Source organism: Hesperophylax consimilis, chromosome 4, assembly GCF_061612785.1.
Source record: "Hesperophylax consimilis isolate HC1 chromosome 4, BYU_Hcon_1.0, whole genome shotgun sequence".
In the NCBI taxonomy this organism is placed as follows: domain Eukaryota; kingdom Metazoa; phylum Arthropoda; class Insecta; order Trichoptera; family Limnephilidae; genus Hesperophylax; species Hesperophylax consimilis.
In genome coordinates this window covers 21,215,854-21,238,170 of record NC_142839.1, presented here as the reverse complement: position 1 = coordinate 21,238,170, position 22,317 = coordinate 21,215,854, and the positions used below count along the sequence as shown (strand labels likewise).

Here is a 22,317-nt window from a genome sequence, read left to right as displayed (position 1 = left end):
AAGTAAGGAATAACAACATTCAAATTCAAAACCTGTAGTATATTGAATCCATATGCAAGAAGAATACAGTCAAACGAGCAATACGTAGTACCTACACACATTATATACGTATATCTATTATTCATACTTTTAATTCTCCATACACAAGTCTTCAACATATTTACAATTTTTATTGAAAAATGTTTGGGTTTTCCTGCTAATTTTAATATTGTGATGTATAACTATGATAGAACCAAAAAAATAAATAAATAATCAAACGAAGACAGAAAGTATACAAAAATTATCTCTTTCCACAAAATATATTTAAGGATTGATTAGATAAAAAGTTTTTTTACCATTTTATTAAGGCGTTTATTAAACCTTACCTATGAGAACTTTACCCAAATTTAAGTAATTTACCCCTGCCATTATAAACACCATACAGTGCAAATACTGCAAAATAAAATGATCGCGTTTGCGTATATATAAGCGAGTTCTCGCAACAAAGAACGGCGCTCGATGTCCGGCTTTGAATAAGATTCGCAATCCTCCCAAAGACCCCCTCAAAGGAACGTACACAAAGAGTTTTGTATGCATGCTAAGTGCAACGTTTGCAAGAACCGGTGTGTTATGTACGCTTATTTGCATCCATGGGCGTACCGCTGATACCTACGTTGCAACCTCTTCTTGGTTCGCGTGTAACAGAAAGAGAGGTTACAAAGAAGTTCTTCGGGACAATAATACCTACGTAGTTATTTACTTAATATCGTGTCTCTGCAGCAGCAAAACGATGCGCATGTAACAGTGCATTATATATACTAAATAATATTTTTATACTAATTTAGTATGTGTCCAAATGTATTCATTCAAAGTTCGGGGCCAAATGGGTCTGCCGTGTGTCTCCAGCTTTATGGTAGGCATAGATTTTAATGCTTTATGAACTGCACAGCACGCCACTGCTACATACACGAGAACATGCTATTTGCTGACGACTTAAAAATATATAAAAGAATACGAAATGTATACGATTGTCAAATTTTAGACATTCAAACTATCAGACTGTTGTTGTAATTTCTTTTTTTACTTCATGTTACTCTTACGTTTTACTAATATTATATTTTTTTGTGCAAAATCACCTCGAGGGCGCTACATAAATAATCTTAATGTTGAATGTATTTTAAGGTTATGTATGTATATTTTATGTGAGAGATGCAATCGGCCCGACATATAAATATTATAAATGGTATTGTTTTAGTGTCCAGGATTTTATGTCTACGAGGATGAAATATTTTCATTATTTCTTCTATTGAAGGACTTTATGGAATAATGAAAAATGTGATGAGATTTCAAACCTCCATTAGGAATATTCAACTATATTGTATTTTTGTTATTTGTTTATTTATATTGTATTTCCTTACAATCGGAAGTAGGTACGAAACTTATTTGTATTATATAGTATATTTGAACTTATATATTCAGTTTAAATGCAGATATTATAAATTCAACGTCACATGAAACGCTTTCAAATTCGTAGTCATTCACATCATTATATTACGATTACGTTGCTATCCGCAAGTAAACAATAAACATCATTGCCAGTATGAAAACACAGGTTTAGCACATATTTTCAAATGCAGTACTTACATATCAAAATGTTCCTATACCAACGATTAAATCGGTTAATCACTCGATTCTTTTGATGTTCCGATAAAAAATATTTCGATCCTGCCCATCTCTAGTCTGGAATAAAGGAATTACAAAATGTATAAATACACTAGCTGGCAAGTAACACTTCTGCTGGTGCTGGATGACCTTTAGTTGCAGCGGTATGCAGTTAGCAGAAGTGACTCCTGACTCACGTCCGAGGAAATGGAAACATTTATAATTCGTGCGTGATAATGACAATTCTGTCTGCTATGTTTTATTGTGAATTGGCATGGTCAAAGAACAATGAAATAACAAATTAATAATGTCGAGGTTATTGTTTTATCAGTTAAATGTTTTTTAAACTACGTGGCATATTACACTAGTGTATTATTGCTATATGTATAAATCAGCAAAGAATTGCTTACATTTGTGAGAAACATCAGTCAGATGACATCTTAACTATTTCTGGTGGAAACATTAAATAATAAAAAAAATTAAAACCGGTTTGCTCCCTAGAATGTTGCTAACTCCTCCCCTCCCCCACTCTGTGGCCCGGGGAGGTGTGAAAAATAAGCAGACAGAGCGTCCCTTTTGCTAAAAAATTTGCAGATCTCTATCATTTGTATAAATTCGTAGGTTAATAAGGCACGAGGGATATTTCAATATTTTATGGTTTTGTGCATTTTTTAAGTCGGCTGTGTCCATAACAGTACCTCGGAAAAAATATGTTTAACATAAAAAATTTTTACACACGTGCGTTTTCTTTATTACCAATTAACAAGTGTGGTTAAAAAATATCTTTCTTATTTTCCGACTGTTTATAAAAGATTAGTTTTCAATAAATCGTAAATCGACTGCCAAATGTTTTTCCTCTGTTGTCATACCCGAAAAGAAAAAAAATGTCATAGAACACATTTCAACCTACACGACTAGTATAACTTCAATGGATCAAAAAATGACTCGTTTACTAGACCGAATGTTATACTGTTGTAAAGGGTGAGTGTTTACTTTGGACCCTATTGTTATATAATTTAATGTCCACAATGTTTAAATAACAGAACGGCCACCTGGTCTGTCGTCATAGAGACAAGGGGCATTCAAGAATTCATTTAATATTAATATTATATAGGTAATATGATTATAAAATAAATAAAGCAAAATCAAACGTTTATTTTGGAGATAAAGTGATTCATTTTTATCTCCAAGAGATCATAATGTATTCTGATAAATATGTATGTTAAAATAATTTTCCTCAGGGTCTATGTCATGTTGGTGATGCTGAATTCAGAATGTTTTTGAGGAAAGGAAGGAGTGAACAATGGGTCTTAAAGAGACCTATGTTGTAGGAGATAGGAAACACAGATACCGGCAAATATTTCCATAGCCGAGCTGTTGAACTCGATAACTATTCATAGAAACAACCCGTTCTCATGTGACAAATGTCAATGTCAATGTGCCCAATTTTTCATTATCACAGAGAACGCATATTTTACTTTCTACTTTTCCCTTTTTATCGGAAATTAGAGGGTTCAAAATTTGTTGGAGCCAGCTACGGTTCGACGCATTAGCAGATGACAGTAACAAGTACCGTAGCAACCGATTTTTTTCAAATTTAACTTTCAAAATTTCATCTTCGAACTCGATTTACTCGAAATCGAAAGCTCAAACCAAAAAAGTTATACCTGCCGCAAAATCAACTCCAAAATAGCGTCGATTCCGTGGACAAAATTACACGTGAGTTTCGTGGTAAAGTCGACGTTCCGGAGATTGATTGGTGGACGGAAGGCGGCGGATTAGATCGGAAGTAGCGTTATGAAATCAATTCGAAATTCACCAACGATTCGCCAAGTTATTATTATTTTTTGACACGGGCGACGCACACTGAACGGAATGAAGAAAAACACGAATTAATTATTTGTCGAGTATGTAGTAATGCAATTTTTTGTTTGTTAATATTGATGTATAATCATTATGTTTTAGTTAAAATTATTAATTTACTCTTACGTATGAATTGACAACATAAAAATATAGTACATTTTGAAAATACACAAATATTCATTTTAATTTACATATTTTAATTCATATCTACATATCGTCGCTGTGAAATCAAACCGGCATATCTGCAAAATGCTTGTTTTTCACCAGAGCGCTTTAAAGATTTCGCATATGATATTTTCCTTTTAACGTCCGTTTGGTTCACCTCAAAGCCACCTCATGAATGAATAAAATTTAGATGAATACTGCTTATTGAAGTAGTAGTTGCAAATACATCAAAAATTGCTTAAATTAAGAGTAAAATGCTGATATGCCAGTATGGCTTTAAAATCAGTGTAATATTTGCATTTGTGTCATAGTGGCTTCTTCTTTTGGAACCTGTTTTAGGTATAAAAAAAGATAATGTTGTCAATGAAAATATAATTTATTACTTCACAATTTTTTTATAAACAATTAACATAATACTACTCTTCCCTTTGCTGGTAACTTCAAAGTTTCCCAATCGTTTATGGAAATCTGAATAAATTGACGGTATTATCCCGGCGGTAACTAACTTTAGGATACCATTTTTCTTCTTCTCATCAATGGTCTCTTGGAATAAGCTTGCATCAGAACAGGATTCACGCTCCCATTGCCCCGTTTATTCCTTTTCTTCGCCTCCTCCCATTATATGGTATTTTATTTCGTATTTTGTATTTCGTATTTTCTTTGACGGCCGGCATAGTCCAGTGGTGACGCATTGGACTGCCATTCCGAAGGTCGCGGGTTCGAACCCGGCGTGCGCAAATAAATTTTATTTGATTAATTTGTGTTATTTCACAATTAATCAATTAAAATAATATATAGTATATTTGCGGCACGTTCCAGAGTGGAAGATACTACCAGTATCGCCCTGGTGTAAGACCACCATTCAGAATTGAAACGTTGCTCCAAATGGCTTTAGCCGTGTTTAGTGACTAGATCTGAATAGCCAGGTACTTCCCCACCTTCCTCTTTCCCTTCCCCACTTACCTTCAGCCTCACAACATCCTCCAATTGGGGATGCCATAGTCTCACTGGCTCCAGACGGGAGCAGTTGGGACTCTTGTGAGGCATTCACTATAAAAAAAAAAATTGAGACAAACATCACACTGATCTTTCTTCGGTGTGAAAGTTGGTATGACTTGAAAAAACCTCTGTACTGGTAGTAGCTGATTCCTGCAAGGTTTGACTCCTTTCTTTCTTTTAGATAATCTCTGTGATCGGCGATAGATTTTCCACCATCGACATACTCCCGAGAACTTTGAGATCTGTAGTAATGACTAGGAACACTTGAGTTTATAGTTGTGGAAAGGAGGCTTAATGCTTCGTTGGTTCACTCTTCCACGGGTTTTAGACTCGTATTCGTCACCGCAGTTTCGCATCTTTCAGTTTGCTAAAGTTTTTAATTTATTTTTTTAACCGGGAGAAATTTTACCCTGGTCAGACATTTTGGCATATATGCCTGTTTGTTTTAGTTGAGGCTGCTATAAACGCTTTTGTTAAGTGCAAACCGGATTATCTGCCAATAAGTCATACAATAAGTCATATCTGGGTAATAATAAAAATGTATTATTGTGAGATAATTCAGTTTTACTTACATGATGGACGCATTTCCCCCTTGAAAGTTTTGAAGCAACTGGCGTATTGCGGAATAGGTCTGTCTTCTGCTAAAAAAATGGCGATTCCCGCGCAAATGCATACCGGCCCAACTTCATCTGACAGATTTTTATTCAACTATACGACATGCCGGTTCGACATAAGCATAGAATGGAAAAAAAATAAGTTTTTCGACACCAATAACTCAAAAGCTCCATTTTTGCACATATGCCGGTTTGATTTAACAGCGACGATATGTACACAAAACACGCGAAAGAAGTGGTTACATACAATTAATAGAAACATGGTTGAAAATCTATGTGCCAAAGGCGTCTTCGTTGTCATCAGTCTAAATCAATACTCCGTCACTAACACAACCATCACAACCCCATTTATATATAATTTGCAAAGGCGACATTTAAAAATGGTCTATCAATTAAACTGATTCCAAAACCTCTTTTAGAACTTCTCACAATCTAGTGGCCGAATGATCGACAGGTTCTTGGAGTTTAACTTCCACAAAACCATCGGTTACTGAAATAGTTTTGTTTTTTAGGTAAGCACTTTTGCTTAATTATTTTCACGGAATCATAAGACGGAAAGAACGTTTTCAAACACCTGACTTTTGCTTCCTTTCTTTCCTTTGCATTGTTCTTTGGTCGACTTAAATCTCACAACGAGCCTCTGGTGAATACGGATTAAGGAGGTATTTACATTTTAATGCGGAAGCTTGACATATTCCTGGTGTCGAACGAGGTGAAAACGCGTTAAACAAGTCACACTAGTAACTGTTCACAGCAGCACAACTTTTACCCGAGCTCCGAGAACTCATTTATATGCTGCTGACTGGAATTCATAAGGACTATCCGAAAATTTAGATACGACTATTTTTTTCTTGCAACCATTATAAGTATATGTATTTTGCTTTTTAAAGTTTACAATGTATCTACAGCTTTTTCCTTATGTTAATTAATTATGTATATTAAAAATAGTTTGTTTCAGTAAAATGTAAAGCTAAAAATGTTAGAACCTCTCGATATGTGGTATTATTTTGTTATATATTTAGTAAAAAAAACTATTTTGATTTTACAGAATACGCATTTAATCCCCCCTTTTTTAATGCTTACAATAATTCTTCACATATGGGCCTTCCTAAAAATAACAAAAATGTTCAAGAAAGGACAAAAGATGATAAAAATGTATGTATGGCACAATGTTAACATATATTATTAAATGGGAACAAATGCTGTTTCGAAATATGCGTACAATACATAAAAACATAACAAAATTTGTGGTACATTCACATGTGGTACGGTCAGTTGACATTTCGAACACGTATATAATTTAGTAAATTGAATAAGGAATATCATCCACAACAATGTTTTGTAAATTTATTCAAACGTCCCTCAGTGCATAACCGTCTTTGCTCACGTGTAGGAACAATAAAATAGTAATAGAAAAAACAAAATAATCAAACAAGGTCAAATCACAATGACATAAAAAATATTCCAGGTCATAAAACCACATCCGGACAAAGAAATTATATTAATTTTGCACAAAAAAACTCCACAAAATCCTTCCCCCTGATATGAAACTAATAGGAAATTTGAATGATTACAAATCAAGAATAAAAAACTGGCTGAAAGAGATTAATGAAAAAACTCTGAATCAAACATTAAGAACGACATAGAAAACTAATAAAACAGAAATGAATAAATTTAGTCCGCCTCAGCACAGGTCACCCTAGAGAGGTCTAAGAAATGCAACTTACTATACATATATTTAACATCATATTTTGTATGTACAATGTTTTAATAGCCGCTTTAATGAAAAAATAAAATCACCGCCATCTTTAATACAGTACAGTGAAATAGTGCATTTATGAACATCCAGTTTACGGTATATTTCGCGAAGTTGCCAAGCTGCCGTCATGCGCTTTTTACCTATTCAAATGAATACATAAAATGCACATCATGCTATAGTGCTACTCTAAAAAGAGAAGATTTTTTAAACTAGGTTATGATAGCAAGGACGTTACAAACCGAACATAGCTGCGTTGACCTTCAAAGTAGACCAGAACAACAAAACCTGTGGAAACGATGCGCTCAATTTTCAAGAGTGTTTAGTGAGATAGCAGATTTTACGCTTTTAAGTTTAGAAGAGAAATGATAGAATGCATACATATTCGCCAAGCCGCGGAACGAATCATCATTATTATTTAATCAACCTCAATACTGAATAATTCAGAAAACCGTTTGACATTCTCATTCTCGCTGCTCAGCCGTTAGTCGGGTCGATATCGGCACGAACAATATGCGCATATTTCTCCAATACGTGGGCAGCTTTTGAATAAAAGATAGCCATACAGAATAAGGTATTTTCACCGTCTTTTTTTCTTTGAAAAAAATTAAGAAAAAATATTACGAAAGGCATGTTATTTTTATATTTTATTTTTTCGTTAATGAATAAATTTTCGAGAATGAGCAAAATTAGGCGTAATTTGATTTGCCGCCAAAACGATCATAAACGTAGCTGGGAAATAAAAAGATATGTATATATTGTTTGTTTATGTCCGCGCGGAAGGCGTCCGTGACGTCACATCGGCCAACGTTTGTAGGCAGTCCAAATAATGTAAAAACACAAACCTAACCCACAAATCTAAGCCTTTCCATTATTTTCCAATCTCTACATTCGTTGTACGACAGTCCATGGCACTTGGTCTTACGCCGAAGAGATTTCATTTTACAGCATCCAGTAGATATTTCTGAGATATTACAGAAATAGAATTTCCGTACGGTATTATAATTGAATAGAGTGTCTTTGACGTTACCATCAATAAAAGAAAATAATTGTCCCCGACGAAAAAAAAGAAGGAACCGGCTACATTTACACACACACACAAGGCAGTACGGTTCAATGTTCGTTCAGGGGTCAATTCTGTACTTCAACCATCAGCTAATTCTAATCCACCGCTTTAGCGAGATGATTGTATACGACTGGAAAGGGGTACTTACGAGTCGTTCATAAAATACGTCACGTTATAAGGAGGTGAAAATAGGACTGGGAGTGATAAAGGGGAGATGGGATTCATGAACTAAAAAAATCCACTCTTCACAGGCAAATGCGGCGATGATGCTATAGTTACTATAGTACATAAATTTGTATTTTTCAGTAATAATAAAGTAGGAGGTGGTTCGGTCTGGCGTGAAGTTAAGTTTTTTGAGAGAGGGAAAGGAGTCTAAGGACGGGTTGTTTCGGAGAATTTGAACAATTCATCAAATTTCAACGTTCATTTTCAAGTTCTGTGAAAGATTTTTTCAAGTTCTGTTTTTATTTCAGTTTTGTCAAGCAACTAGCCTACAATGATATAATAACATAACTTGAATAGGACTTTCACAGAACCCGAAAATGAACGTTGAAATTTGATGATTTGTTCAAATTCTCCGAAACAACCCGTCCTAAGCGTGACTCAAATTGACAAGGGGAGACAAAATGTGGACGCCTCCAAAAGTTGAAATAACAACGACTTGACGGGTATGCCAATACTTATTTATTTACGTTATACATATCAGAGCATCGTAGATACCATTTGAGCCCGAAAGAGGTCCCTGTGGGTTACCATGACCCACACGTTCACATTTTTGATAAACCTTCCTAGGAATGGCCACCCATCAGTTTCTCTCGAAAACCTTCCATAATTGATGTATTTAGTTGTGGTATTAAGTATATAGTTATCTACGTCATAATACAATCCTTATACACATGTATTAAAAAAATTATGCTAACCTAACCTACTCCAGTTAATTGTAATTTCATAATCCTTGAAGCTCAACAATCTTGCTAACAAAGCTAAAAGGCTTAAAATTTCTATAATACATTCATTCGGTCTGTGGAGCATTGGTTGCCTCATTCAATTAACGTTATTATGATGTTTTTCAAATATCGTGACTATTTTCAATTACGTAAATTTCGTTGTAGAGGGTTTACTGTTTGTTTCTAGTCAACAAACTTGTTGGTTAGGAGCCTGGATGTTTGTCACCAAAAAGGCCTCTTCGGCTTTTGAAAAAATAATAGTAAATAGGATTCAATAAGTAGATAGAAAAATTGCTACATCATTCTTTTATCGACATGCCCCTAGAGTACTCATATTACATAAAGTTTATTACGTAATTGAAGGGTGGCGTTTTTGCTATTCGAGTGTACTCCGGAGACCATCTGAAAAAACATAATTGTTTCATAATCGGATAAAAGTATTACGCAATCATAAGCAGGTAGGGTAAAAATATCCAATGTTTTCTGGACGGCCATCAAAGGCCAGAACTTGTATAATATTAGGTGAATTATGGTAGCTAGTTACTAGCATAATTCTATATAGATTTAAAATAAGCCATTTTTTTATTTACCACAAGAACAATATGTTATGTGACGTCATACAGACAAACGTTTGTAGGGACAGTCCCGAGTCCCGATAGCTCTATTTTTTACGCGTTGCCTACGTCATAGTCAAATATGAACCGTTTATGAATTAGTGTTTATTTTTTAAATAATTATTGTTGAAAATATTCAAATTTAACATTTTTACTCCGATGATCAAAACCAGAAAAATGAACTTATATTTTACAGATTTTCAAGTGTTTCTCATTTGTGAAAATACTCCATTCGTGAAGCGGAATCATTGACAATGTAGTGAATTGCCCTCAAGCATCAAAGATGGCAAGTTGGTGGCGAGAGTTGCAGTTCCGAGTTGTGACTCGCTGGCACTAGGAAACCGCTGTTGTAGACTGTTGTCACGTGGTGACAGCATAGCCTGACCACCTGATCAGTGGTTACCGAGCCGGGCTTACTGCTTATTGCTCAGTGCTTACCTGGTGCCTGGTCGCCCGCACCCGTGCGCTGCAGAAGCCACGCCACCACGCTTGTGGAGCTTCGCGCTTGACCGAGGTTTCTCCGTTTTATCCAATTAACGGATTGAGCCGTCTCGGGCTTGGATTTCCTGGAAGCCTCCATCGGAATATTATATTTATATAACCAACACGACCGTTTGCAACGCGGATTTCTCTGTGCGTCACTATAAACAACTACTATCGACATTAAAAATAGACTCGAGGCCTAAAGCCAAAACAATGCCTCCGGGAGTCCTAATTACTCATTAGGTTTGTCACCGCATGGCAATTTCTTCCAAAATTTCATTATAAGCAAATAAATATTTTATATTATTTAGTCCGTAATACATACGAAGACGTGGATGGTGTTCAGAATGTAGGTACCTACAACAAGGTTATGTATTCTTTAATAGCGTGTATTTTAAAACGATAAACCAAAATAACTGCAAAACTGCTATACCTTTTGATTTCAAAAAATATCATTCAGTTTGATTTGATATTTTCGCCTCAAATCCAAAAATAAGTTTTGTATAAAACAGGCCTCGACTGCATGCCTGGGTTGCCAATACGTTGGGGTATTGATTCCCCAAATTGAGGGGAATTTGTAAGATTATTTCAAGAATTGGTTATTTTGCGAGAAGAACCTTTTTGTGGGGAAACGCAGGGTTTCTGGGCAATTTTTGATATCCAACAATATTCAAAAATAATTATTGTGATAATGTACTAAAATTTCGTTTTCTTCGCAACAAATTTAAAAAAAGCTGTTTTTTATACACTGAACGAAAGAGAAAACCCAAAAATGACTAGATAATAAAAAAAAAAACAAATGCTGATTTCAATAGAATTTGGTTCATTTGGGAGGTAAAGGAACTTGTGGGTATTTTAGAATAATAGCAACCCTGCTCCCGATATTAAAAAAAAAACATATAGGGATCGATATTTCCTCTTTTGATCTCCTGTAATCAATAATAATAAGCAATCCTCGAAAAATAATTATTATGATCATTGATAGCTAAGCAGAGAAAAAAAGATGAAGGCAGATCTTTTTACCAACATAAATATATATTTTTTTAATATTAGTAAAAATTTCATTGCATTTTTTAAAATGCAGTTCTACAAATTAAACTTGACAAAAAAAAGTTTCATTGCATCTTCAATATAAATTTCCAAATAAAACGTTCAATAAAAACAGTTGCAACAGGATAAGTGTCGCATCGTGGAGTCACATTCGACATGATAGTATGTAATATGATAGTAACAAATAATATGGGGAATATTCGATCTGTATAGTGTTGTTTTGTGAACCTTATCTATGGAAATATTCCGGTGTTATTCACTATCTTTGAATTGGCACTTGTATGTCGTTACTGTTCAAACAAATGGATGGATTAGGGGTTAAATCGTATTCCTATTATTACAGTAAATAAAACATTGATAAAATGTGTTTATTTACTTCGTAGTCCGAGCCAAACTCCAAATTCCGACAAATTAATAATGATTACAGATTGGTCTAGAGTTAAAATCCGCGAGTTGCAATAGGGCATTGTGTAATTATTATGAAGACCAGGTCAAAGTTTCAAGTGAGATACGATTGATAAATTTTATATTTTATATTCATGAGATTAAGCAATATTTTGAATCTCAGTAACCTAAAAAGAGTACTGCGCACTAATCCAGTCGTTAATTCAATATGGAAACATTGGATGGAGGGGGGGGGGTCAAACAACAATATTCTAACCCCGATCAAGTGGTCCAGAAGCTAATCATCAAAGTAATTCTAAAGAAACCCTCCAAATATCCAGAGGATATCTTACAAGATAATATCATCAAAAACTTTGAAACCCACAAAAAGATATCAATACAACATCAAAATACCAAACTAATGCAAAACAACTTTATCTATTTAGGAATAAAGTATTTCAACAACCTTCCGATTGAAATAAAGAAATTAAAAGATATCAACAAACTGAAACTAAAACTGAAGTTATACTTGTCAGGAATAATTAACTAAATAATTGCCTGTTTTTCCCTTTCTTTATATTTATTATTACTCTATATTCATCTCTACTTTATTTAGATGTTTCTAATTTCTCTCTTAATGGCTCAATATTTAGTAGGTAATAGAATCCTATATATACACGTACACATATAGATGATCCAGAAGTTTCAATTGCTCCTATTATATATACCTAGGGAATGCAATCCCGGTATACCGGGATCCCGAAATACCGAGATCCCGCAGACATTTAGCGGGACTAATCTCGGTCGAAAATTTTGCGGGATCCCGCTGGACTGGCGGGATTACAGAGAATTACCTTCAATTCACTTACAATGCGCTAATGACTATTGTGCCAACCAGCGTGGAAGCTGAACGAGCTTTTTCAGCCGCTGGCTACCTTGTGTCCAATATAAGAAGCCGTTTATCAGATGACACAATTAATACTTTAACTTTTTTACGAAGCTATTTCCAAAATAATGTTTAATTAAACTTATGATGCTCATTGTACAAGAATATTGTTTATCGTGTGAACGTTATTATTTAAATTTAAGTTTCAGTTTCAGTGCCGGAAATCCGGGCGTTTATTTTATTTTAATTTGTGTACATAGATTTATTTTACCCACCTCACTAGACAAAGTCTGTTCCGAGGCGGGTATGTTATGTAAATTTATGTCTTATCTTATTCATTGCCAATTTATGACTTAAACTTTACCTATGCCTAACTAAAGGTATACCTATTTAAATCATTTAAAATGTCCTAAAGAACTTTTTTTATTATGGGTATAAATTTAAAACTCTAAAAACAAGGTTGGTAGATCGAGGTATTAGGTCTTTATTATACGATTGATTAGATATCTAAGTCCACTCTGCTGGATCCCGCAAATACCTGGATCCAGCGGGACTAAGATTGTTCAGTCCCGCAAATACCAGGATTATTTTCTTGCGGGATTGCATTCCCTATATATACCTATTGCATAATGTTATTCTATTTTCTTATACTTAGTCTAACTCGCTCACCAATCACAAGAACCAGTTTCTTCTTTGGTGAGATTGCGATTGTAAATATATTTGGACCCATATGTAATTTATATAACACCACTGTACCCACTTATATCTATATTAAATAAAGAAATTACAAAATAAGCAAGTAGTCTACCCACAGTCTCAATTAATTTTATATCTAGTCAATAGAATGGCATAGTTATATTTGAAATTATTACAGAAAATCGAAGAAATTATAAAGAAAATTCTTCTCATCTTATAGAAGTGACGACCTCAATGGCATGCGGCAAAAACTCTAGCTGTGGGCTAAAGATAAGTGCTAGGGGTTTTTCAGCTTAATTCAAATTATTTCTTGCAATTTGTTCTACTTTGGAAACATACTTTGAATAACAAGTAATTCCTAGTACTTCTCTTTCCCTCTCCCACTTCATTCAGTCTCACAACACGATCAATAAAAATTGGGATGTCATAGTTCCATTGGCTGTGAGTAATCGAGACTATTAATTGTGCAGTCCACACAAATAAAAGCACATAGGCCTTTACGACGCAGACATGACGAAGCGCAAAGTCCTGACGTGGTCCTATCGCAATTGCCGCATACTATTCCCGCGAATTGCCAGACTATTTCGTCGACAACGTCACGAGTTGAGTCAGAGAACCACGTCAGGACTTACGTGTTCACTCTCCACAAACAAATTACTTCCATTCACTTTGCATCGATGATAAAAATAAATGATCGATATAGGTAATGGGTCGATGATCTCCTCGAGCTTTTAAATTGCATCGTGAAGCTAGACCGGTTCGAAGTTCGAAAGTTGCTAAATGTGACGTTACAAAAAAGTGCAATTATTGTATACATAACATACATATAAAATATACCGTCCACGCCAAGTTTTTTTTAATTTACCACCGTACAATGTATTTTTATTATGTCTATAAAGATAATAAATCATTTAAAAACACAAATTATCGACTCCAGTAAAAATATCATGGCTAAAAAAATATAGTATATACATATTCTTACAGGTACACGCTGATTCTTAATACCTAAGTTTTATCATATTTTTTCCTATTTTTATTTTAGTTGTATATTTTTTTATTTTAGTTAACATAATATAGGTACATATTATTATACGGTGAATTTATTAATAGTCATTTAGAAACTAATAAAACAGCATCACATTAACACACCATTTGCTTGGTAAGTACGACTGAATCTGCTGATTCTGACATCACAACCAGTCTACGTGAGTCATATATCTACAGTCTACAATGGTGAGTAGTTTATTTATGCTACAATGTCACATTTCGTTGTTGTTGTTTCATTGTTGATGGAATTAAAACATTATTAGACGCCTAAAATCTATCTAGTTTCTAAATAAATAAAAGTTAATGTTAAAAATCTTAAATCTCCGAAATTTCTTCACCGATTGCTTTGAAATTGTGACACAACGGTGCATTCGAATACGCGTGTGTTTTTATATATGTATATGTCACCTGTGAAAGGTAAAAACAACTGTACTTAAAAAAAACGCCATCTTTTGGGCGTAAAAGCAACAAGCGCTATTGTTTCTCTATCTGCACAGACAGATTGAGCCACAGCATCGCTAGTATTTTTTTATTTTAGAAAATTAATGATGGTGATAAGTATTGATGTACAATTGATCGTTAGTAATAGGTGTATTATTTATAAAGTATATTTTGAGGTTAGTGTCAAAATCAAAACACAATAATATTGATATGGTAATCTGCTTACAAAATATTATGATTGTTGATTATGGTATAATAATGGATAATGCCGTTGAGGTGATTTTGCACAAAACGGTGATATACAAATCATCCTTATTAAATCACCTAAATTAAACTATTGTAATTTCATCAAAATGATCCTCGGAACAATTCAGTTGACTTAATTCATTTTTCTAATGGTTAGTTTGATGACGTCGAGCCATTTCTTTCGTAATAATGCAAGTTTTTAAACACAAGCAGATTGTTTATCAAGTCCGCCATGGATGTATTTTTGCACTTTGGTTCAATACAATAACATTGGTGACGAGATGCTAATATTTGACCTAGTGTTCTTCGATGTGAAAAGCGGGTAATCTTAAGATAAAATAAATACTTTTAAAATCTTTTAAACTATTAAAAGTAACTATAAAATTAAAAAATATACTGGTATTTAAGTTAGACGGTCATTATTCATAGGTATGGGAATTACTAATAATGATCCTTATTTAAACTCATAAAAAAGAACAGGACACCAAATTCTTGTAAGAGTCGGTATACCAGTATTTTAGTAATGGATTATTTTGCCAGGGCACCTACCAGAGAGCAACTTGACAAACGTAAATATCTCTCTTAGCGAGCTAAAGACCAACTGATACACCGGCCCTAAAATATATTCGAAAATCTAAGCTATAAATCGTAAAAAATCTAGAGTGAAGGTCTGCTACTCTAAAATAAACACATTTCCAAAATACTTACCTTCCAACAATAATTTCCCGGCTACCCCGAGATTCAAGTGTTTTATATTTTTTTGCGATGGTAAATAGCTTAAAAAGCCTGTGACAGACCATGCTAGAAGCGCGCTACATTTTCGTGGTTTGGCCTATTTCAGCATATCGCTCACCATACATTCCCATTGGTAGTGTATGGCGAGATATGCTGAAATAGACCAAGCCATGATACGTATAGCGTAATGTGTCGCCTACTCCGTGTACAACGGTGATGCTCCTCTGAACTCCTCTTCCCTAAGAGTATGGATAATAGTTCTATACCTCTCCCTCTCAACTACTTATTAATGATGGCGTGACTGGTATAACTAGCGACTTGGCCATCGACCTACAGCACAACCTCCTAGATCACAAGGCTGGGACACTGAATCAAATCAGCTTCCTAACTTGCATGGGAACCTTAAAAAATGTATTTTTATTTATTTTTTAAATTAACTAAAACATTTTAAAAAGTTTTAGTACTTAAGAATAAATAGAAAAAATAAAATAAAACGATTTTTTTGTAAAATCCCATACAAGTTAGGAGGCGGCTTTGAATGAGTGTCCCGGCCTTGTGATCTAGGAGGTTTTGCCTACAGTCGTGGAATTTCCCGTCAACACAAGACATCCTCTGCGAAGGTAGAAGACCTGCACATTAATTGAGTAGGCACCTACTTACCTGACCGAGCAATACTTTTTTAACTGGATAGGAATTTATTGTGATCGCCAAAAAATAAGAATACTACCAACCGACCTACCAAATGTTACTGTGGAATATTATACATTGAAAAGTGGTATCTTTAATTAGGTACTGCGAAGAAACTGACTCACCAGGTCCTTGAAAAACCTTCCAGTTTTTATACGACCGTGTACTAGTAATAATTAATAATTTATTGCGTTCACTATCCCATGTAGGACTATAATGTTATCGATATTTGATAACAGCAGAATTCTCTTGAATCGTCAAATATTTCAATTAAAATTTAATAAATTTGCCAAGGTTCCAATAGCAAAGACTCCTACGAACTCGTCTCTGATACGCCACTGGGACCGGACGACAATCGCTTCATGATCAACATTACACGGTTATGGTTCCAGCCAGAAAAGTGAAAAGGGTCTTCCACTTCTAAAATGGTTTACTTACTTGACATCACGTGGTAGAGTCTTGAAGATGACGTAGAGCCGCGCGTGGTACCTGTAGAGAACGGGGGCCAGGGCCAGAAGGGCGAAAATAGCCGCCTTGGAGAAGGCACTGGCTATCCCCGCAGCCACAGCAGAAACAGCCATCACCGCCGCCAGCAACGCTAGTAAAGCGTGCATCTTACAATCTTCAATGTGCACAAGGGAACTTAGAACACCGCCCACCGACAGCTTTCAACATATAACTTCCCTTCTTAAACCGATAATTTTTAATTTGGCACTCCGAGCACAGTTTTTAACGTTTGTTTAGAGTATGTATTAAAAGTAAAACGGGCACGACCGCTTAGTTGATTTAATAATACTATCACGGTCATACGCCTGTCAGGGCAGAAAAATCGACAAGGGTTGACGTTTGCGCATGGGGTCGATTTTACGAACAGTCAAGAGCGGCGGCGCAACAAAATACCAGCGATTCGACCGGCTCGGTAAGTAGGTAATATTTTTGATGTTTTATCACTTACAACGCGAGAATAATTTCAGTGAAGTGATAAAACTGGCGCGGCGTCTCAAACTCTTGAAGACTACCGCTATTGTTTACGTTTGTTATAAACCACGACGAATGGGTAAGCAATAGCTCGACGAGCACACGCGCACGTCAACGTCAGAGAGCCACCGACTTGTTTTTGGCATTTCAGCGAATAAAATCTGAATCAGAGATGGTCAACCACATTCTTGTCCCGGTGACAGAGGACAGAGCGGTAACCGGTTCCTTATGGAACTGAATAAAGATTATATCGGTATTTCGTATTTATTATTATTGTCTGTAATATTTTAAGATTCCTCAGTTTCTTCACTTTATTGATATTAGTATTAGTGCAATTACTTCAATAGGTAAGCATTTTCAACATTAACTTGTATCCGATAGTAATAACACAAAAAGTGATAAAAAAATAAGTGATACAAAAATTATTATTAAAAAAGGAGATTATCCAACCAGTGAACTATTTTTATAAATAACTCCTCAGGCTAATTTGTTCAATTTTGGAAACAAACAGCTATTACCCGTATTAGCTTTCCGGAACAGCTCATATGGTCTCGTAGAAATAAATGTGTCTCCATTACCTTCATAGTTAAAAACGTGTACTAAACGGCGTTAGAAAGATAAAACATCGAGCTTTATATTTAAATGTAGAAGTAGTTCCTGAAAACTGTGCGCATTTTTAAGGTGGGAATAAAATTATTGTATTCTAATTAAAGTATTTGTTCCACTTGATCGTGCCATGTCCCCTTAAGGGCTACTTCGACCTCTTCAACCATTCACTTTCAAGTAATACATTCTCCTTACACCCTTCTCTTTGTTAATCACTTGTCTCATTTAACCACAAATAATTATTGATTCATGTCTTCTTTGGACATCCCCGACTTTTCTATCATTCACTTCAAGTAGAATCATGGAATCTACATTGTTACTGTTAAAAACTTTAATTCGACATCGTATCTCAATGCAGGGCAGAGATAACGCGTCATAGTCTAACGTGATAAAGTCTTTCTCGAGCGTCCCCGACTTCTACCATTTAAAACACTCTCCAAACACTCCTGGCACTTATAAGAACTAATTTTGACATTTTATATATGGGACAAACAAAGAAATATTCGTTTTGTGTATATATAATTAAATATGTGTCCTTTTTGTTTTCAGTATTTTTAAGTTAGTATTTCGACGGAAAAATTTAAGGATAGCCATTTTTATATTTGATTTAAAATAAGAATATGTTTATCAAAAAATATATATTTATTTCTATTAATAAAATTGGAAAGCGTATTTCCTCACTTTCAAAAACAGATTTTAGATTTTTGATACATTCAGAAATATTCCATTATTTGGATTTTATTGAGAAGCGGAAATACGCACAAATTCTCCAGCAAACATTCTGACAGCATCTTTAAAAATGTAACGGTCAATATGCCAGAGGCCTGAAAGGTCAAGGTCCTAGCAGGTGTAAAATTTTTTGAAAAAAATTTTATCTTAAAAATTTTTAATGAATCCAAAATGTCCTCAACGCAAAGTGTAAGACCTAGAAAATAAAGGAATGTATATGTACCTAGGTGTAACAACAGCTGCACAACACCACTACGAATACCTAGGAGCAAAGCTTTTAACGACGTACCGGATGCAATCAAAAGTAAGAAAAGCTTTTCCAAATTTGAAAAAAAAGTAATATTACATTTTAATCCAAAACCAACGGACTGATTGATATGATTAGATTATCAACAAGCATTCAAAGCAATAGATATTAAAACACGCACTGTTCACATAGTTGTAATTGATTTATCTTGAGATAAATCAATTAAAACTATGTAAATGAACAGATACTAGAAATAGTAATAAAAAAGCAAAGCTATTTCCGAGCTCGGATACCCATAATATGATTGAATTTATTCTGGGAACACAAACAAGGATATTTCTATAATAAATATACATTCCAGGAATGAGTTTTTTTTCTCATAGTAAATGATATGTTGTAAAAAATAAGAAAACTTGTAGCATCTTCACTGTCACTCAAGTAAATAAGCATTAGATTTCGATTTCTTTTTATTTCTTCATAGTCACTCCACTTAGATTGATCACTGTCATGTGAATGAAAATTATCATTACTGTCACTGTCTTCATGTTCGTATATTTTAGAGAATCGTGACTTTTTTTCAAAATAGGAAAAATACTAAAATACCCAAAACAAACTTAGGCAGTACTGAGCTTTGTGATACTAAAACATTATCACGAATTTTTCAACTAACGCAGAAAATAACGTAATGTGTCAGACTCTATGCTGGCTAAAAGAGATATTTACATCTGTCAAGTTGCTCTCAGATACGAGCCCTGCTAGATAAGCATGGTGATACCGTTATTTAAAACTGCTGATGTATCAGTTTTTTTCATTCTCGTTTTGAAAGAGATTTACATATGTCCGTCACTCCTGGACACACTGATCCCTAGATTCCTACCCAACCCTCACACCTTTTACCTTCCCAGAACCCCCTCTCCTTTATTTTATCTAAATATAGGTAGATTTTCTACGAATATCGGTATATTTTTGCCGAAATCTGTAGATCTACCGAAATTTCGGTAGGTGGGCATCGCGCTACATAGATCATAGATGTATCCAGTGACATCAAAGTCACCGGGGCAGAAATAACGTCCATCTCTAATTTTTATGACATTTCATTTTTGGGACGTGTTTTATGTTTATTGACATTGGGCGGGTTGTTTCGGATTATTTGAACAATTCTTTAAATTTCAATGTTAATTTCCAAGTTCTGTGAAAGATTTTTCAAGTTCTGTTATTATTTCAGTTCTGTCAAGCAGCTAGCGTATAGTGATATAATAACAGAACTTGAATGGGACTTTCACAGAACCCGAAAAATTAACGTTGATATTTGAAGAATTGTTCAAATTCTCCGGAACAACCCGTCCTAAGGACGTTTTATCAGTGAGATTATTAATTTGTGACATGTTTTGGTTTGGTCAGGTTTGGTGTTGGTGCTTGCCTGCTTTACTAAGTAAGTGAGAATCGTGAGAATGTGAGTGAAGTGAGGTGAGTGGTTTATTTATGCGTGAGTTGTATATTCAGTTTATCATGAGTATATCCAGAGATGTGCAAAATGGGTACCCAAAACCATTTGAAATGCAAAATGGAAATGGGTCAAAACTTTTCCATTTGAAAATGCAAAATGCAAAATGGTTTTTAGAAAAGCATTTAAAATGCAAAATACCTATTTTCAAAATGCATTGAAAATGCAAAATGGTGGTAATTATTTACCTACGACTACCGTTTGGGAAAATATTCCGTACATGTTAGGTTAGGTTGGATTAGGTAGAATTAAATCACAAACCAGTCTATACAAACCTAGCGTAGCCCACAAACTACTTGAAAACTGGGATATAACTCTAAAGGGGACGCGAGCAGGCGTTATTAAAGGGGCAATTTTTTGTAGTAGTAAAAACGGTAGTCGTAGGTAAATATTTACCAAAATGGTTTCTCAGGTCAAACAATTAAAATAATTATAGAATTTTTAAACAGTTTTGTCATTTAATAATGGACATCAATGTAGAACAAACATATTACATGATGGTAAATCAAAAAATGCCACGACTACAGATTATGAACCACAAAATATTTGCGCGGGACAAATGTTGAAAACGTAAAAACATAGAAACTGCTATCTAACATTTAATATTACAGCGACATGGCCCCATGTTCAGTATTTGAATAAGTATTTTTTTGTAATGGTATCACTCGATTGCCAGGGCTTCTACCAGGGAGCAACTTGAAAAATGTAAATTATCTCTCATAGCGAGGTTGAGGACCGACTGACATTTGGGTCCTATGAAAAAAAGATGAGTGGAGAAAGTAGGAAGAATGTTGCAAAAAAGCATTTAAAATGAAAAATGCATTGAGAAAAGCATTTAAAATGCAAAATGGTTTTTAGAAAAGCATTTAAAATGCAAAATACCCATTTTGCATTTTGCATTTCCATTTGAAATGGATTTATTTGAAATAAAGCACATCTCTGAGTATATCCAAATACCCTATAATATTAATAATACGTCCAGATCCAGTAAAATATCGGCAATATCAACAACTCTGGTTGCCAGAGGAGCTAGTGTAGCGTATTGACTTTGAAATTCCTTTCGATGGTGCCACATTGAATTTATTTAGTACTTGGTGGCGGTGTTTGTGCTCTGTAATTTGTATTTTGATCAATATTGATAAAAAAACATTAAAATGTCCCAGTAGGTTCTTTGTGTGCAGTTTACGGATGTAATAATTACAAACACAAAAGCACTCCAAGTTATTTTTCAAGATGTCAAAAAACGTTAACAGATTAATTATAATTGTGAAAATTGGATTGAATTAATAATTAATTACAATAAATAATAAATACTCTATAATATTAATTAGTCTCCATAAAAGCTTACTTAATTAGAATAATTGTTATATTTATTTATAAAATATTTTATTACTTTTTTTTAACCTTTCCTTATCTGTGGTGTGTATTTACTACACATTGCTTCTAATAACTTTAATAACTCTATAAATATAATAAATTCTGGGTTCAGATTTTAGGTATTCCTCCGTTATACATTTATACACTGAATTAAAAAATAATATTTTACATAGTTTTCAAATTCAATTAATAATCAGTGATTTTTGTTAAAAAACAGGAACAAATACACCAATACAATCAACCGTATGACACTGCTACGCGAAGAGTGTGCGAGGAAATGACACGCTATTGATGTCCCGCTTTAGTTCGCTATGCGGGAACATGAGAAATCCACACGTCCGCTGTTGTATTTTGATTTAGACCATCGATACCTACGACCGCATAGCTGTGTGTGTGTGCCAGCCGCCAGCCAGTCGGGCGCAGACCGTCGTTAGATGTGGACTCCTCGCACGTTTTTTTAACATCTGCCGATGGTTTTTTCATGTTTTGAGCAATTAAATTACAATTATTATCACTTTTGATATAAAATATAATAAACATAACATAAGCGATTAGT

At 34.4% G+C, this 22,317-nt stretch overlaps 1 protein-coding gene across 1 annotated transcript in view; it reads right to left on the bottom strand.

Annotated features, from left to right (window-relative positions):
• The window catches only part of LOC149424353 (long-chain fatty acid transport protein 1-like), a 73,885-nt gene extending 56,464 nt beyond the window's left edge, over positions 1 to 17,421 (bottom strand). Inside the window, exon 1 of the mRNA XM_089651487.1 lies at positions 16,759 to 17,421. Within this exon, the coding sequence (XP_089507613.1) occupies positions 16,759 to 16,934 (176 nt within the window). The 5' untranslated portion in view covers positions 16,935 to 17,421. The remainder of the gene's footprint in view (positions 1 to 16,758) is intronic.
• Between the last annotated feature and the right edge of the window lie 4,896 nt (positions 17,422 to 22,317).